This window comes from Lithobates pipiens, unplaced genomic scaffold (genome assembly GCF_037356315.1).
Source record: "Lithobates pipiens isolate NorthernLeopardFrog02 unplaced genomic scaffold, aLitPip1_a1.2 Scaffold_1, whole genome shotgun sequence".
Classification (NCBI taxonomy): domain Eukaryota; kingdom Metazoa; phylum Chordata; class Amphibia; order Anura; family Ranidae; genus Lithobates; species Lithobates pipiens.
This window is the reverse complement of record NW_027507685.1, coordinates 188,265,151-188,283,288: the sequence shown is the minus strand read 5'-3', so window position 1 is coordinate 188,283,288 and position 18,138 is coordinate 188,265,151. Positions and strand designations below refer to the sequence as shown.

The 18,138-nt window shown below is 40.8% G+C and overlaps 1 protein-coding gene across 3 annotated transcripts in view; it reads left to right on the top strand.

Moving 5' to 3' along the window:
- LOC143980704 (protein bicaudal D homolog 2-like) overlaps positions 1-18,138 on the top strand; it is a 67,912-nt gene that overhangs the window by 12,679 nt on the left and 37,095 nt on the right. For all 3 annotated transcript variants that reach the window (XM_077479022.1, XM_077479025.1, XM_077479024.1), the window contains exons 3-5: positions 4,173-4,385; positions 7,039-7,191; positions 13,197-13,592. In XM_077479022.1, coding sequence (XP_077335148.1) covers positions 4,173-4,385; positions 7,039-7,191; positions 13,197-13,592 — 762 coding nt within the window. The remainder of the gene's footprint in view (positions 1-4,172; positions 4,386-7,038; positions 7,192-13,196; positions 13,593-18,138) is intronic.

Genomic DNA, 18,138 nt, shown 5'->3' with positions numbered 1-18,138 from the left:
CGTACAGTCACCTGGGACACGTGACAGGTCCCAGGTGAATGTGCGGTGCGAGGGGAAGTGATGTCACCAGCCCAGGCAAGGAAGAAGGCAGACTACGAGGGACCCCCTAGCAACAGGTATTTAGAGGTGAGTTTTTTATTTTTTTGGCAATTTTATTTATTTTTTATGAATTTTAAGCAACTTTCATTTTTTGGTGGCAACGCCACTTTAAGTGTTTGTAAAACTTGAAGTTTAAGGCCCGGTTCACACCTATTCTAATTGGATGCGTTTTTTTTTTTTTTTTTTTTCCATTTATTTTTTATTATGCAGAGAATGCAATAAAGTTTAAATGGGGGGGGGGGGGGGGACTTTGCTTTTTAGAACCACTTTAAGCTGGTCATACACAGTTAAATCTTCGTTCGAATAATCATAGAAAATCTAGTTTTGTCAGGACATTTTCTTGGGATCAAGTCAACTTATTGCTCTTGAAGTAAACCCATCAATTTAATTGTTTCCTAAAATTGTCACATTCAAGGCCTGATGTATATGGTAACCGTCACCGTTGCTGGTGCTCAACTAGGGTTGCCACCTCATCACTTTAAAACTGAACACATTACACAGATTCTGTGGCTGATTAGCGTGGAAATTAAACATGGTGCCTTATTTGCATTAAATTGGTCCCAGAACCTGTGTGATGTGTTTTTGGGTTTAAAAGGATGAGGTGGTAACTCTACTCTCAACTGAACTGTCAAGTGATGAAATGGCTTTCTACATCATTTTAGATCAGTCCCTGTCACTATCTGAGGTCCCTATCCTACATAGAAAGCACTGCAGAAACGATCGAAAAGCAAACTGCATAGGTGTGAACCAAGCCTAAAAATTGGTGACGTTGGGCACAATTCACGGAAGGTTATTGCGTGCACTTTGACAGTCAGGTGACCACTTAATGCAAGTGATAATGAAAGTGTCAATTCACTATTGCTCGTATGCGCCGTTTAGAACAAGCGCCAAAAAAGCTTGTTAAATACTGCATAAAAAGGCATTAGTTCACAAAAGGAAATAAATGCATGCTGTAATTAAAGTAGACATTTTTTTTTTTTTTGTTTTTTTTGTTTTTTCATCTTTCCATCTATTAAATCTTTCTGTTCTTGTTTTAGTTTTTTTTTTTTTTTTTCTGCCAGGAAAGGCCTTATACAGCTCACTTCCTGTTTCTTGTCAGCTAAAAAGCCTAGGCTTATGACCTCATGCACATCTCTCTCTCTTGTGAGAGTTTGCCAGGAAGGCAGAGGGATGAGTCATATGAGGGCCAATGAAATCTGCTGAGATGGTGGTGTGTGTCTGTGTAAATCAGCCACCCAGTTAAAATGGCTGCAGCCAGACTCGGTGGAGGGAGATTTCTGCAGCATATTTCTTTATCATCTCTCTCGTTGGAGGGAAGCTTCACAATGGTGAAGATGGTTTTTATTACAAATCTATGTGAGCAGACTGCAGTTCCTCTTTAAGTACTGGTCCAAGCTTGCAATAACTGTCGCAATGGTCAGGTGGGAAAGTGTAACCTGGAGCAGGTGTTGGCTAGATTTTTAGTCCGGAGTTGTTTCTGGAGGCTGGCCGACAGCATTGCAGAGATGATGGAGCCCTTTGAATCCAGTCTTCTGGAATTAAAAGCAATGCAGAAGAGGAGGAGGAGGAGATCTCAAGTGGTCCTTTTTTAAAAGGAGCGCACACTGCTGAATCAATTCATAGATGCTGATACCCTGCAGAAGTTCAGGTTATCCAGTCCCACCTATCATCATGAAGCTTTAGATCCAACTCCTAGGGTACCTTGAGCTCTGGACACAGAAAAGCTATACCAGCCATGACTAAATTGCTGGCTGCCTTAGGCCCCTTTCACACTGGGGCGGTGCGGCCGTCGGCGGTAAGGCGCCGTTATTTTTAGCGGCGCTTTACCGTCGTTTTAGCGGCGGTCTGCGGGCGCTAGCGGGGTGGTTTTAACCCCCGCTAGCGGCCAAAAAAGGGTTAAAACCGCCCGCATAGCGCTTTGCCGGCGGTATTGCCACGCTGTGCCATTGATTTCAATGGGTAGGAGTGGTGAATACACCGCTCCAAAGATGCGGCTAGCAGGACTTTTTTCACAGTCCTGCCAGCGCACCGCTCCAGTGTGAAAGCCCTCCGGCTTTCACACTGGAGTGAAAGGGGCCGGTTTTTTCAGGCGCTACACAGGCGCTATTTTTAGCGCTGTAACGCCTGAAAACCGCCCCAGTGTGAAAGGGGCCTTACACTTTTTTTAAATATTTTTTTTTTTAATTAAAAGGATCATATCGGATGCTTGCGATAAATAACTTGCTGCATGGTCACATGCGGTAAGGCATACTTCAGAAAGATAACGCATGCATGATTTCAAGGAGAGTCTTTGTAAATTGTGGGGGTGGGGGGGGGGGGGGTGCGGGTTGTGTGTATGTGTTTGTTTGTTTTTTCCCGTGGTTTTTTATTTATTTATTTTTTTTTTCCCCCCTATAAAGGTTGTGCATTTTTATTTTACAGCATACTCAAATGCAATAAAATATCGCCTGGAGAATTTTGCCCGTTGAGTCTTAGATTTTGTGTGGGCTTCAATTAAGCTGGCCAGCAGTAACCATCTTAATTTTCAATCAGGGGGGTGCCTCTGCTCAGCAGAAGTAGTCATTATTTGAATTCTGGTGACAGGGCATGTTGGCTTTATTTATTTTTTATTTTGAGGCTGCAGTCACTGACTGGTGCAGTCTGATAATGGTGGCTCCTGCTGTCCCTCCAAAGGAATTTTTCTGTGTGCCCTATTCAAACCATAATGCTGATGTCACTTAAGGGGTGTGGATTTTTTTTTTTTTTTTTTTTTTTTTCCCTTGCACAGGAAAAACCTACAGGTTGCTTATTTCCAGAAAAATGCACCTGACACCAGCATTATGGTGGGTGTGAACAGGGCACCTAGAAAACAGTTGCTTTCTTTGTTCCCTTGCGGAGACTGATGCAGAAAACACAGGTCTCGGACAAGGGGTATTTTCCTTTACTTGCCTGGAGTTCCTTGATTCGTGTGCAAACGAACACGTAACACCTGCTAGTTTTGGTTAGTGAAAACCTTTTTGGGCTCACCAGTTTCAGTTATTAAACAAATAAGCTGCATCCTGTAATTTTAAATTTGAATGACTGTTTAAGAAAACATAAACAGAAGTAATATGGAGATACAAATTATAGCTATAAGGACTGATGCCAAATCAGTGTGTGTGTGTGTTTAAATTTTTTGCAAATTACTTTGCTGCTTCTTAGGAGTATGTGGGTGATTTTAATGCAATTTATCTTAAAGGGCAGCGGTCTGAATGGGGGAAAAAAATGGATTCCTCAATCGAGGTGGATAGGGGAATCCTCCCCGCTGAGACAGTGGGGCTTATTTACTACAACCAGAGTGCAAAATCAGTGCGGCTGTGCATAGAACCCATACGGCATCCAGGTTTTAATGTCAAAGGGGGTTATTTATGAAAGGCAAATCACCTTTGCACTGCAAGTGTGTTCTCTCCAATTCTAAGGGGTACATCTGAAATGAGGGGAAGCTCTGCTGACTTTATCATCCAATCATGTGCAAGCTAAAATGCTGTTTATTTTCCTTGCATGTCCCTCTCTGATTTACAGCGACTTTAATTCCAAGTGCTCTTGCAGTGCAAAGTGGATTTTCCTTTAGTAAATAACCCCCAAAATTTAATTCAATAAGTTTATTGGCTACCATGCAGAGCTGCACCAGACAGATTGTTCCAGTTTTAGTAAATCTCCCCATTGTATTCTGACAGCGGGAACTCTCTGCTGTCCAAATACACTGATCAGTGCCTGCAGCCACCGATCGAGAGAGATTTTCCAACAAGGGCCACGGCATTACAGGCATGACCGCTCTTTCTTTCAAGACCCGCACAATGCGCGCTTCACTGGTCTCTGCAGCATCTTGGTGTTCATAACAGGTTTGGGTGGCTTTGCATTGTTTTGCTGTGTAGTCAACTCTTTCCATGTCTTGCCTGCCTCCTATATACATTAGCTAATTACCTATAGAACTAGGGTAAGAACAGCTGACCTTTACTGAATATTGTTTCACCTCATTGACCAGAGCGGTGTTTTTTTTTTTTTTTTTTGTATAAGTAATAGGCTATTCTGACACTGTTTTGTGTGTTAATCAGGCTTTAACAGAAGCTCACAGCAGCTATAAAAGAACAGCAGCTGATGGAGAGAACCGAGAGGAAAATCTGCTAAAGGAATCCGCTTCCAGGGAAGCCAAGCTAAACACCAGGATTGATGACCTCCAGAATGAACTGAAGCAGATGAAGTCCTCTCTTGCCAACACCTCTGCAGATAATGAGCGTCTCACCCTAGTAATTCAAAACTTGAAGAAGGTAGGATAATTGTCTCCTTGGCATGTTTCTGTGTTTTTGTAGTGGTTTGACTGCAGCCATTGCTAGGAACACAAGGCAAGAATACAAGTGTATTTATAATAGTTTTATTACAATACAACTTTTCTTCTAAAACAATTATACCAATAATGGGATGCAAGAATAGAATATAATATAAGTTAGTATTTTAATGATGCATTTTTGGTAGTGCATGATCAACAGAACATAATGGATCTGGTGTTTCTACGATAGATTTATGAAATTCTGCTGCAACAATGCTCCATGCTACTTTTTACAGATTTGGTGTGTTTTATAGCTTTAGAGGTGCTCAAAACTGAGACCTGTTATACATTTGAGAAGCATCACCTTAGGAACCACAAAAAAAGATTTAAAAGAGAAATTCGGAATTGACAAAAATTCCCAACTAGGTGGATGCAGCATCTGTTGCGCACAAGGAAAAGTAGGACCAAAAGTGCTGTGACACCTACTTTTTTTTTTTTTTTTTTTTTTTTTTTGTGCATCTCTAGCCCAAACTTTTTTTGGAGAGGGTGGGAAAGAGCAATAAACCCTAATGGGGGATTCTGTGACTAGATTTACCCTCACCACTGTCTGACAGTCATGGGAAGTTCATTATTTTGCTGACCATTTTTATCCCAGTGGGTCTGGGAATGCTTTGGCCACGTATGATTATCCCAGTACAGGTGACTGCTTCTTGCGGGATCACTCAGGTGGGGTTTGACCTAGGATCCCTAGTCCATCTCTGGAGTGAGCAAAGTGTGTGTGTGTGTGTGTGTGTGTGTTTACATCACCCTCCTAACAGGAAGTCGGATCACAGCAGCAAAAAAAAAATGGAATTTGGAGAAAGCTGAGAGCAATATAGGAGTTTGGTATACATACTTGAATAGTCATGCATTTCCTTACTTTTTCTTTCTCAGCATTGGCCTTTATTTCCCAACACAGGAACCCCCCCCCCAGTACATTCTGGTGTGCTAGAACATGTTACAGAAAGCTGCTGTGACTGTTCATAGAAAACAGTCTGAAATGAAAAAAGTTTTGCACAGCAAACTATAAAGTTTTTAACAATTTGCATTGTGTGTGTGTGTGTGTGTGTGTGCGCACGCGTGCTATGGTGTGAACGAGTCCTTTTGGCTGTATGATTTTTGTTGTGGGTGGTGTCTTGAGTTAGCCAGGAGCATGTTAAACACTTGGTCCTGTGCAGCTTTATGAACCTTTTAATAGGAGGCTGTGCATAAAGCGGTAGTGTAAGCTTACTTATACAGGAGTCTTGCAATGTTGATTCATTGCAGAGTATAATAACTGGCCTGTCTTGTGGAAGACTACCCAGAAAGAGCAGGGATTTCTCCGGCTGGCACAAAGCATAAAAGCCTTTCACATTCTGCATTCCCACCCTGTAGAGGCCTTCGTTATACATTTCTATGATCACACTTTTGCTGCACAATCCCCCTCTTTATGTGGCATCGTTTTGAAAGAAATGCAGCTACACACTGTCCGGGCTAGAACTGGTCAATAAATTGTAATCCTAGTGGTTTATATAATCTGAACTCATTAACTCTGGTGGCCTTTTTTTATTTTATTTTTTTTATTTATTTTTTTGGCAATTGAGCTAAATAAATCCACTAAGAAAAGCAGAAACGTTGTTCGTTTCACATGCAAGGCACCCTTGTTTTCCGTTCAATGGGAGGCCTGATGAAAAGTCTCCCTTTGCTAGAGAGAGAATGTCCCCTTCTGGTCTCTCAAATGCGTTCCAAGACCTTTTTTATTTTTTTTATTTTTTTTATTTTTTGTAAACTCCATCATTGACCTGTAAGTAGAACACTGTGCACAATGACGTCCTGGAGTAGAAGAACACTGTGCACAATGTCCTGAAACTCCAGTCAAGTCTTATTAAGCAAGAACAACTTCACATGCAGCACACACTGAAGTATCTCCCACCTCAAGCCCCCCAACGCATTTTAGCGTAACAGTCTTTAATCACAAGGATGCCCATACTGGCCATCCTTGACCAGCCTATATTATATAGATTGGATTTTTTGAATAAAATTCCCCCTTCCAAAGACAAAATTAACTGGATTTGATGGAAGAAAGGAAGTTGTGCTGACTTCAGTCATCCAATCCCATGTACAAGCATACAGGTGTGTGTGTGTGTGTGTGTGTGTGTTAACACGACGAATAACCACGTTTTATTGTTCCCAGTAATGAATACGCTGTGAGTTGTATATTGTACACCTCGCCTACTTTCTGTGGCACAAGTGATAGCAGAAGTGAAGAGATGATGATCCTGCAGAACTTTCTGCTTCTTGCCACATGCTAGTCATTTTCCTACTTGCCCATCCCTCATTACAAGGCGCAGTAGGAACATGGAGGCCAGAGAATTGAACCACTGAGCCAATTGAAACCTGGAATCCGACACTCCTGGAAATGTTGTTCTACGGGATCTTTATCTGGCCGTATCTCTGAACTACTGGTGGAGCAGGCAGCAGGAGACACGAGTATTCAATGTGGTCTTTACAGGGAAACTATTATTTATTAAAAAAATGTATGTATGTGTACGTGCGTTTCTTTTTTTTTTTTTTTTTTTTAAGTTTTCCCAAAAGCATATTTTCTTCCTAAAGGTTGCTCTGCTTTTTCTTTGTAGGAATGCCAAGCTATTGATAAGGAGAAGACACAGTTACGGGATGAGATAAAGCAGTGTAAATTTAGGGAAATGCAACATTTGCAAGACTTTTCCGAACTTGAAGAAGAAAATATTTCTCTTTTAAAACAAGTGTCTGTCTTAAAGGAAAATCAGGTAATTTTAGATTTGCTTTGTATCTGTTTTCATGGTGTCCTCATACAAATGGGCATGTATTTTTCTTTCTAAAGTACCCATTTTTATAAATTAAGTGAAGAAAATCCCCTTAGTAAGCTGCAGCAGACTACCTTCTTTTATGAAGTAATTTCATGTAGAACTATGAGGCAAAATGACATGTATGATGCACTCTCTCACCCTAATTTTAGATGCTTAATCCAGCTTCTAACAAATGCTGTGACAATCGAACCACCATTGAAACACCCAATTGCTTAATGAGATTCGTGTGTGATATATATATATATATATATATATATATATATATATATATATATATATATTTTACAGTTGTGCTCATAAGTTTACATACCCTGGCAGAATTTGAGAGAATATGAATAACAAAACATTTTTCACTCATGCTTAGTGTTTGGCTGAAGCCATTTATTATCAATCAACTGTGTTTACACTTTTTTTTTTTTTTTTTTAATATTTTTTTTAAAATCATATTGACAATAGAAACTACCCAAATGACCCTGATCAAAAGTTTACATACCCTGTTTTTGGCCTGATAACATGCACACAAGTTGAAACAAAGGCGTTTGGCTATTAAAGGTAACAATCCTCACCTGTGATCTGTTTACTTGTAATTAGTGTGTGTATAAAAGGTCAATGAGTTTCTGGACTCCTGACAGACTCTTGCATCTTTCATCCAGTGCTGCACTGGCGTTTCTGGATTCTGAGTCATGGGGAAAGCAAAATAATTGCCCAAGGATCTGCGGGAAAAGATAGTTGAATTGTATAAAACAGGAAAGGGAAATAAAAAGATATGCCAATCAGCAGTGTTCAAGCTCTAATCAAGAAATGGAAAATTCGGGGTTCTGTTGAAACCAAACCCCGGTCAGGTAGACCAACTAAAATTTCAGCCAAAACTGCCAGGAAAATTGTTAGGGATGCAAGGAAAAATCCACAAATAACTTCAGGTGAAATGCAGGACTCTTAAAGTGGTTGTAAACCCTTTACAAAGCACTTTGACCTACAGGTAAGCCTAGATTAAGGCTTGCCTGTAGGTCCAAGAAATAGCTCCTAAACCTACACGGTTTAGGAGATATTTACAAAAAGACAGGCACCTCTGTCTACGGCGCATGTGCTGTAGAAAGTGGTTCGCTGAGTATGCCGCTAACGTCAATATTTCCGTTAGTGGCGGCTCCCGTGCACATGCGCGGGAGTGATGTCATCGATGCTCTGCTGCTGTGGGTGGCCAGAGCAGCGATACCCGGCAGAAGATGGATGCTCCGTGCCACAGGGGACAGTGGTGGCATCGCTGGTTTCTGTGTCAGGTAAGTGACACATAGTGGGCTACTATGCGATGCATAGTAGCCCATTATGCTTTGTCTTTGCAGGGAGACAGGAAGTAACCCCATTAGGGTTTACTTCCTCTTTAAAACATATGGTATGGCTGTAAACCCTTTAAAAAAAAAAAATCCTGGAAAAAAAAAAAATCCTGCAAGACAAAGACATAATGAGCTAGTATGCATAGCATACTAGCTCATTATGAATAACTTGCCTGAGAACGAAGCCCCCGAAGCGGTCCTCCGTCTTTCTCTTCCCCCCCCCCCCCGCCATGGATCCCGGGTCTCACGGCTCCGGCGCTGTGAATCGCCGGAGCCGTGACGTCACTCCCGCGCATGTGCAGGGAGCCGACACTCGCAGCATATCGCCGTGATCTGCAGCCTGCGCGCCGCTGTCTACAGCGCATGCACAATAAGGAGGCACTTGAAGATGGGCTGCATGGTTTAGTTTTTTTTATTTATTTATTTTTTTTACGAAATATAGGATAGGTAAGATAAGCTTCAAGAGTCCACTAATGCAGAGTGTCTTCATTCAGCAAAGATAAAGGTGATGATGTGATCCCTTCCACCAATGGATAAGATGGACTCTTACCTTAAGTAATGGACCCCTGACAAATCAGACAGGTCAAAAAAGCATATCCCCACCAGGGGTTAATCGCAGGCATTGGCATTCAGACAGGGGTGCTCCAGGAGTTGATCCTTCTCATATCCCCTATATCAGCATAATTCCACATGAAAGCATAAGAGGACAATATCTAGTGCTCTCCATTTCAAAAGTTTATTAGAAAAGTACAGTAAAATGATACTCTCATGATATGGCACTGATCTCCAGTGCCGAGTTGTAGGTGAGATTTTTAAACAAATTCAATTGATATCCATGCACGGATCCGCTTTATGGACTAGCGGGTGACGTCACGGCTAATGTCACGTGGTCCATAGGCGTTGCGTCCCCAAAAGTAGGCGGGACTTCATCAGCGGCGAGGGCGTGACGTCGGACAGCTGCTTTTAAGCTACTAACGCTGATCAATGACCAATAAGAAATGCTCACATGCGCAAGTCAACTACATGGGGTAAACGTAACCAGCATGACCCCGGAAGCCAGAATGCACATATAGTCCGGTACAAGGAAGAAGAATAAAAATAATTAGTAATTAATACATCAACTGGAGGGGCAGAGTAAGCAAGAATGCAACAGCACTCCCTCAGTCCTTAACAGTTAGTGAACCTCGAGTAGAAGTGAACAACCGCAGGATACAAACTGTACCTCCAGCTGTCCCTTAATAAGAACCAGCTATGAGAATAACCCATAGAAAAAATATAACATACTTTACCTAAAAAGCAGTAATTGATAAAATCTAAAAAAATAAAATATAAAAATAAATGGAACAAATTTCCAAACTAATATTCGCTTAATGTTAATACTACTCAAGGGCATAAATATCCCTCATCTGATCTGAACCAACCAGCGAAGATCAGTAGGGATGGTGATAAACTGCTTCTAAATAATTATTTTAAACCAACTGATCGTAATTCTTATATAAATCTTGGTTGTGTAATATCCCCAGAGGACAGTTTGTAAGACTGAGACGTAATTGCTCCAATGTGGAGGATTTTATGGGTCAGTCACAAATTCTGTCCTCTAGATTTCAAGAGGGGTTACAACAAACTTGAACTTGACAATCAGATTGCTCAGATGGACAGGTCCATGTTGGTTAGTGATAGAGTGAAAGAACCTACTGGTGATGGGGTCAATTTTAGGATGGTTTTGGAGTGTCCAAATCTAAAAAATTTTGAAAAATTGGTGGCGAGAAATTGGTTTGTTTTGAGACGGGATCGTATATTGGGACCCCTTTTACCCGAACGCCCCTCTTTTATATACAAAAAGGCTCCCTCATTACGAGACCAGATAGCCCCTAGTGTTATTGATCCCCCTGTGCAAACAGAAAGCGGGTTATTTTCATTTTTATCTGGTTTCTATGCGTGTGGATGATGCACAGCATGCAAACACTCAAGATGTAACGTCAAAAGGAGGAAATCTTTTGTCGCTGCAACCAATAGGGAATATAAGATTGATCAATCACATGCACCACCGTGGGGGTTGTGTATATGCTTCAGTGTGGCTGTGGCCTTCAATATATTGGCAGGACCTCCAGGCCCCTCCATGTTAGGCTTGGGGAGCATGTTAATAATAATAAGAAAGGCCTTAAAACGCATAATGTGTCTCGACATTTTAAATTGGTTCATGCACAGAGTCAGAAAAGTCTAAGTTTTTGGGGTATAGAAAAAGTTACGAAGCATTGGCGTGGAGGTAACTTTATACGCCAATTGAGTCGGCGAGAATCGTACTGGATCCATGAAACCAAGGTTCTTGCCCCCAGGGGCTTGAACGTTGATTTTGATTTAAATTGTTTTATTTCTGATGGTGATTTATTTTATTTTGATTGTCATTTTTTATTTTATTTAAAAAAAATGTGTGTATATATCGAGAGAGAGAGACATTTTTTTGTTTAGAGCAGGCGATCGGGCTTTCATGTAAATATTGTCTGAGCGGCTCTACAGCCACCTGATCACTTTCATAGGAGGGGGGGGGGTCCTCTGCTGCTTGCCATACTTCCAAACCCCCCCCCCCCAAGCTCTCGACCCACTGGGGAGCCCGGGAACAATGTGGCCTGTTGCATCGAATGCATTAGGAAGAGTGGGAGGAACTTATAGTTTCAGTCTGTTTTTACAAGCTGGTTACTGCCTTGTAAAGCAGCCAATCAAGCTGCTCTGTTCGTCTGATTTTGGAGGGCAAAGGAGAGGACCTGTTGTGGCCAATGAATAGCCCTTTATTTATTTTTTATAATCCAAGGTTTTTATTGATTTTTATAATGAACACACCAGTTTAAAACAATGTGCCATTTACATATATCATATCCCCCCCCCCCCCCCCCAAAAAAAAAAACCCCAAAAAAATTCAAATGGGATTCTCTTCCCTCTCCCCCTCCATCCCCCCTTCAGAATAGAGAGAAGGCTACACTTTAAACAATCTCTGGTACATAAAGCTCCAATTTTATCCATTTTTTTTTTCCCCCATATGTTCCTCCTTTCTATTTTGTACCGTATATCTCCATCTTTCAGCCTCCTTTATCCTATCCACTTCTTCTTTCTTCCATTCTGTCAAAGTTGGCAGTCTAGTCTGTCTCCATAGTCTAGGTAGCAGTCATTTTGCCGCATTTTAATAATGTGGTCTTAAACCCCATACACACTATCAGTTTTTCTGCTGAGTTTTTTTCCTTCAGATTTACCAAAACCATGTAGTGCAAGGGCCTGCCTGATTGCATACAAATGGAAACTCCTAAGGTTTCACCTCATATATTATATGGTTTTGGTAAATCTGAAGGAAAAACTCAGCAGAAAAACTGATAGTGTGTATGGGGCTTTATACTTCCTTTTTATGTTCTGGCCGATCACATTGTCCTGTGAAATAGAAAGTTTAAGGGCGTTGGTTCAATTCTTCCAGAAGATGGTCTTGAATTGGTCTTGCGACATGGTCTTGCATCCTCTGTGCCAGAATTATTGCTAAGACTTTGGTGTCTGAATTCAGTAGGGATATTGGTCTGTAATTAGAATAGTATTGAGGATCTTTCCCTACTTTTGGAAGCACTGTAATGAATATCCCTTATGATGGCAATAAAGTTTAGTGTGTATATATATATATATATATATGTATGTGTATATGTATATATGTGTGTGTGTGTGTGTGTATATATATATATATATATATATATATATATATGTATATATGTGTATATGTATATGTGTGTGTGTGTGTGTGTATATATATATATATATATATGTGTGTGTGTGTATATATATATATATATATATATATATATATATATATATATATATATATATATATATATATATATATATATAATGTATGTGTGTGTGTGTATATATATATATATAATGTATGTGTGTGTGTGTGTATATATATATATATATATAATGTATGTGTGTGTGTATATAGATAGATAGATAGATAGATAGATATATTCTCTATCCCCTATCCCAACACTTACAGGGCTTGAAAAAATCCTCTCCTTCCTTCCATCCTTGCATTTTACCTAAATAATAATAATATATATTCTGGTCTGGACATGCGATCCACGAGTGGCTACTGGGGGGTGGGGGGGCTCTTGACCAATGTCTAGGAACACCCATAGGCTCCAATATCCCAGCTGTTGTGCCCTCTTCCTCTCCCCTGCAGCCACTGTTGACTCACCCAGAAGAGCCTGAGCTGCGAATCGTATGACTGAAATTAAGTAGATTAAAAATTGCTAAGTATACATGGGTGGGGTGTTTTTTATTTTATTTTATTTTTTTTAACACGGATTATGTAACAGGAGGGTAGAGGGAACCTTTTTAAGCCTAGTTTAGTGTTCCACTGGAATTATAATTTAGGGTAAGTAAAAGGTAGGGGGCAGCAGTCGGGTGAGAAACTATGTATAAAAGAGAAATTTGAAGCACATTTGTCCTTCCAGCAAATGTAATGTGTCCCAGCTGGAACATGTGACAGAGGTGATCTTGGGCCTATATTTGGTTACAAAATGTGGATATTCTGCATGCTTGAAAATGTATATTATAATTATTTTTTTTTTTTTTCTGAAGGTGGACTATGAAGGATTAAAACATGAATTGAAAAGAAGAGATGAAGAGATTGATATATTAAATGGACAATTGGATGAGCTGGTGCGGTTAAAAGACATAGCTGAGCGGCAGCTGGAGGAAGCTCTGGAGACCTTGAAAAGTGAGAGGGAACAAAAGAATGAGCTCAGAAGAGAACTGTCTGGGTACCTCAGTTATGACTCCATAGGAAACCTGCCGATCAATCTGGAAGATCCAAACGAAGAAGATTTTGACAGCGGATACAAGTCCAATGGCGATGTCTTGATGTCCACCCCACGTAACAGCAACATCTTTCATCCTGGACCCAAGCTGGCCTCCGATCTCTTCACTGAACTCAACCTGACCGAGATTCAGAAACTCAAGCAGCAGCTACTGCAGGTATTTTTTGACTTGGCTTGCCTATGTAAGAATGTTACCTGTTATGCTTATAAGTGGATTAGTGTTTTGTAGTTTTTGCTCATCTTGCAGGGTACCATCCAAATTTGGACTTTGGTTATTGGATCACAAAATGTGGTTTTGTAGATATGTGATAAATGTTGGATACATAGAGCTTCTTTTTTTATGAATAATGTCTAATAAACATGCATAGTTTTATCTGATGTCTGTCACTGTTATTGATGATCATGGTTGTATAATCCTAGCCATGCATGCATAGATGACGTCCCCATCCATGTGCCTATAGAGTATTCTCCACTGCCACCTATTGTAGTCAACCAGCCACAAAACCTGTGGCTGTTTGTATCCCTGAAAAGTGATTGGAATCTGAGAGGAGGCTGGCAATTTTCTGCCTGACTAGTCTACTAGTTTTCAGTTGGTCATGTTTCGTGGTGCTAGCAGGGCTACCCATGGCTTGACTTCAGCCGATTCTCCAGAAATGGCGAAATTTCAAGCCGTATACGGCAAGCTTTAGAAGGGCTAAAGTAGTTTTTGGTTAGAATAGGTTTAGCTAGTAGTAGTTGGTCACATTCACCTGGACTTGTTCTCTAATGTTGAAGTTTTGATGTAATTAACCACTAAACCTGCTTGTATAAATGACAAAACCATATTGCAGGACACATTCTGATGAATTTTATTACTACTAGCTATTCCTTTGGCCTGGAAACATGATTCTTTACAGAACATAGCAGTAGGTTGCTGAATTCTGTGCATTGATTTATGTTGGACCTGTGATATATTTTTATATTTTTTTTTTTTTTTGTTTTGAAAGGGACATCCATGTTTTATAGTCACATACCGTATGAGGGAAAGATTTACTTAAACTGGTGCAGCTGGGCATAGTTAACCAGTCGGCTTCTAGGTTTTATCGGCAAATCTTAATTAACATGTTTGCCAACCAGCGACATACACGTTAACTTCAAGCAGTTATACGTAGATGATGCGCTGCTGCAGGCATCACCCCAGTACTGTTACACCGCTAACTTGCCACTGGATTGCTTTTACAAGTGGTTGGAGATGAAATTCCACCGCTGCCTTCTGCGGATCTCCCGTCCTATCAGGAGACCAGGCAACCAGCTGGCATGTCCGCTGGCTGGCCGGAAACCCCAAAAAAAGCTGGGAATGGTTTGATCAGCTCTCCGCTATAGTAAACCGGAAGCTATGATCTGACATCACCTCTGGTTTTGATGTCGCTGGCATCATTTTTTAAAACGTTGCTCTTGTTGGGTGTTTTTATTTTCTCTTTTTTTATTATTATTATTATTATTATTATTATTATAATAATAATAATAAAAAAAGAATATTAAGAAGGTCAGAGGAGTGATTTTGGGTTATTACAGACCCCAGTTCACTCCATAAAGGGTACCTGTCACATGCCTATTGCTGTCACAAGGAATGTAAGCATTGTGGCAGCAATAAGTCATCAAAATTATTTTTAAAGCAACAGTGTAACAATAAAAAAAGTGCCCCTGCTTTTAATGGCTGACTGTACAAATGTGTGAAATCTAAAACCTTTACCCGATATGTATGTGTATATATAGATATAATATGTATGTATATATAGATATAATATGTATGTATATTTATATTTGTGTGGGTAGGTATGTATGTGTCTTTCCTGTTCTCACGTGTAAAGGGATGGTCTTGCATGTCAGGTCGTAGGTGCTAATTCTAGCACTAGTAACAAATGGCCCCTGCCCCCACTTCTAACTTGCCTTCACAGCAAGGAGCGCATGAAAGACAAAAACAGAACATTCCATAGCTCAACTCACCAACTGACCAAATTAACTTGTCCAACAGTCTGTGTTTAAAAAGAGGGGTTTAGTTAGCACACTGTTGCGTGCTGGGTGTTCAGTGTGCTCCTGTTCCTTTTAAGGGGGATTGGCCTGCCCCTTATCTATCCATTCAATACATGTGCTTCCACTGTGGAGACACTTATAAATTCAGTAGTATTATGATTGTAAGTGTACACAGGTGCAGTGAAGAGGCCTTGTAGCTTAAGCATGCATTTACAAATGCGTGCTAACTAAACCCCTGTTTTTAATGCAGACTGTTGGACAGGTTAATTTGGTTGGTGAGTTGGGTTGAGCTATGGAATATTCTGTTTGTCTCTCACTAATAATGGCACTAGACCTACTCTGTAAATCTAAAGTGGTAACCTGTAAATGCTTTTAACCACTTCAATACAGGGCATTTTCACTCCGTTCTGCCCAGACCAATTTTCAGCTTTCAGTGCTGTTGCATTTTTTAATTTTTTGCGCTATAAACAAAAAGGGCAACAATTTTGAAAAAACACCATTTTACTTTTTGCTATAATATCCCATAAAAAAACTATATATATATATATATATATATATATATATATATATATATATATATATATATATATATATATATATATATATATATATATATATATATATATATATATATATATATATATTTTTTTTTTTTTTTTCCCCCCTCAGTTTAGGTCGATTATGTATTCTTCATATTTTTGGTAAAAAAAATCGCATTAAGCGTTTGGTTTGCGCAAACTAAGTTATTGCGTCTACAAAATGGGGAATACATTTCTGGCATTTTTATTTATTTTTCTCCGTGACTCAGATATTGTGGTGGACACTTTTGACACTATATTTTGGGACCATTCAGTTTTTTATACAGCGATCAGAGCTATAAAAAACGCACTGATTACTGTGTAAATGTGACTGGCAGGGAAGGGGTTAACACTAGGGGGAGAGGAAGGGGTTAAATGTGTTTAGTAGGGGGAGTGGACTCTCAAGGTTTCCTCTCCTCTGACAGGACATGGATCTGTGTGTTTAGACTCACAGATCCATGGCCCTGCTGTGTTCACAGGCAATCGCGGGTGCCTAGAGGACATCGTGGCCGCCGGGCACGCGCGTCGGGTGCCTAGTGAGGCGGTGGGCACACACCCCCTAGAGGCTCAAAGTAAAAGATGTCATAGGATGGCTGCCTAGAGGGACAAAGGGTTCCTGCTGCTGTCATGACTATGCGCAGTAGGGAAGTGGTTAAATCGACAGCTAAGTGGTTGGTGTGTGTGTGTGTGTGTGTGTGTTTGTGTTTTTACGTTAAAATATTTGGGGAGAAAAAATAAATTTAAGTGTATTAAGGGGGGGGAAAGAAACTAAGCGGTATAGTTGGCCCAATTTGTTTTCCTATCCTATGAAAGATGTTACACCAAGAATGGTCTAGTTAAGTTCCATTTATGTTAGGGATGCACCGAATGGGTTTTTTGGTGCCGAAACCGATACCGAAAATGAAAAATACACTAGGCCGAAAACCAATACCGAAACAGCACCGATACCAAAAATGACTGTTTTTAAATATTTTCATACAGGAGATGGTCAGGGACTGCAGGCATGGTACAGGAGATGGTCAGAGACTGCGGGACATGGTACAGGAGATCAAAGCAGCCTCACCAGTTCCCCTCAGATGCAGCCTGCCTGATAAAAATACATGCACAGTGTTTTCCATGCATTCCAATGGCTTTAGTTCACACCATGCAGTCAGTTTCCGGTGCGGAAACTGACTGCATGGTGTGAACTAGAGCCATTGGAATACATGGAAAACACTGTGCATGCATTTTGTGCAAAAAAAAAGCACACTGAACTGCATCTGGTGTGAACTGGCCCCAAGCAAGCTACCTGGTTCCGTTCCAACAGACTTCTATTGGGAATGCTCATATCGTTACCTCTACTAGCAATAACTTAACCCTTCCCCATTCTATCACATGGTGATGAAAACCTAGCTGGGTCAAAATCAAGATTATTTTTTTTTTTATATGGCCAATAAAGTGAGTACAGCCTTTGTCCTGTGACCTGGTTTATATAGCATGGCTACATTCACACAAGTGGCCAGAGGTAGATAGTTTCAGAGGCAAACAAATTACTTTTGGATGCAGCAGCACTGTGGGCACAAAAAACTTGATTTAGCTGCGGACAAAACTCTGCAATGCTTGCCCTGGGCACACTCTTTCCCCCTCATGCAGCTTGCCAGTGTCTAAATGCAGCCTTGCCCATGCCCGGATCTGTGCGGTGATCTCTGTGTGTCACGGAGCTGTGCATTGAATTGCCTGGGCGGCTGCAGTAACAATGTCCCGCCTCCTGTAATCACGTCACGCTGATTCAATGTCCCGCCATTGGATCAGTGTACCGTCTGTCACAGGAGGCGGGACATTGTTACTGCAACCGCCCAGGCAATTCAATGCACAGCTCCGTGACACAAGGAGATCACCGCACTGTCGGGCGGGAGGCCAGAGGAGGGAGGACAGAGGACTGGGGACAAGCCAGGAAAACACCCGTGTAATCGGTGGCACCAGGGGGTGGAGCCCTGCACAGGCCCCACCCCCATTTGCGGCCGATATGTTTCGGCGGCCGAAATTTCGGTGCATCCCTAATTTATGTCACTTTCTGGCTGAAAAGTTTGGCAGAACTTTGTTATTACAGGTTAAAGTAAGTTATGCTCAGAC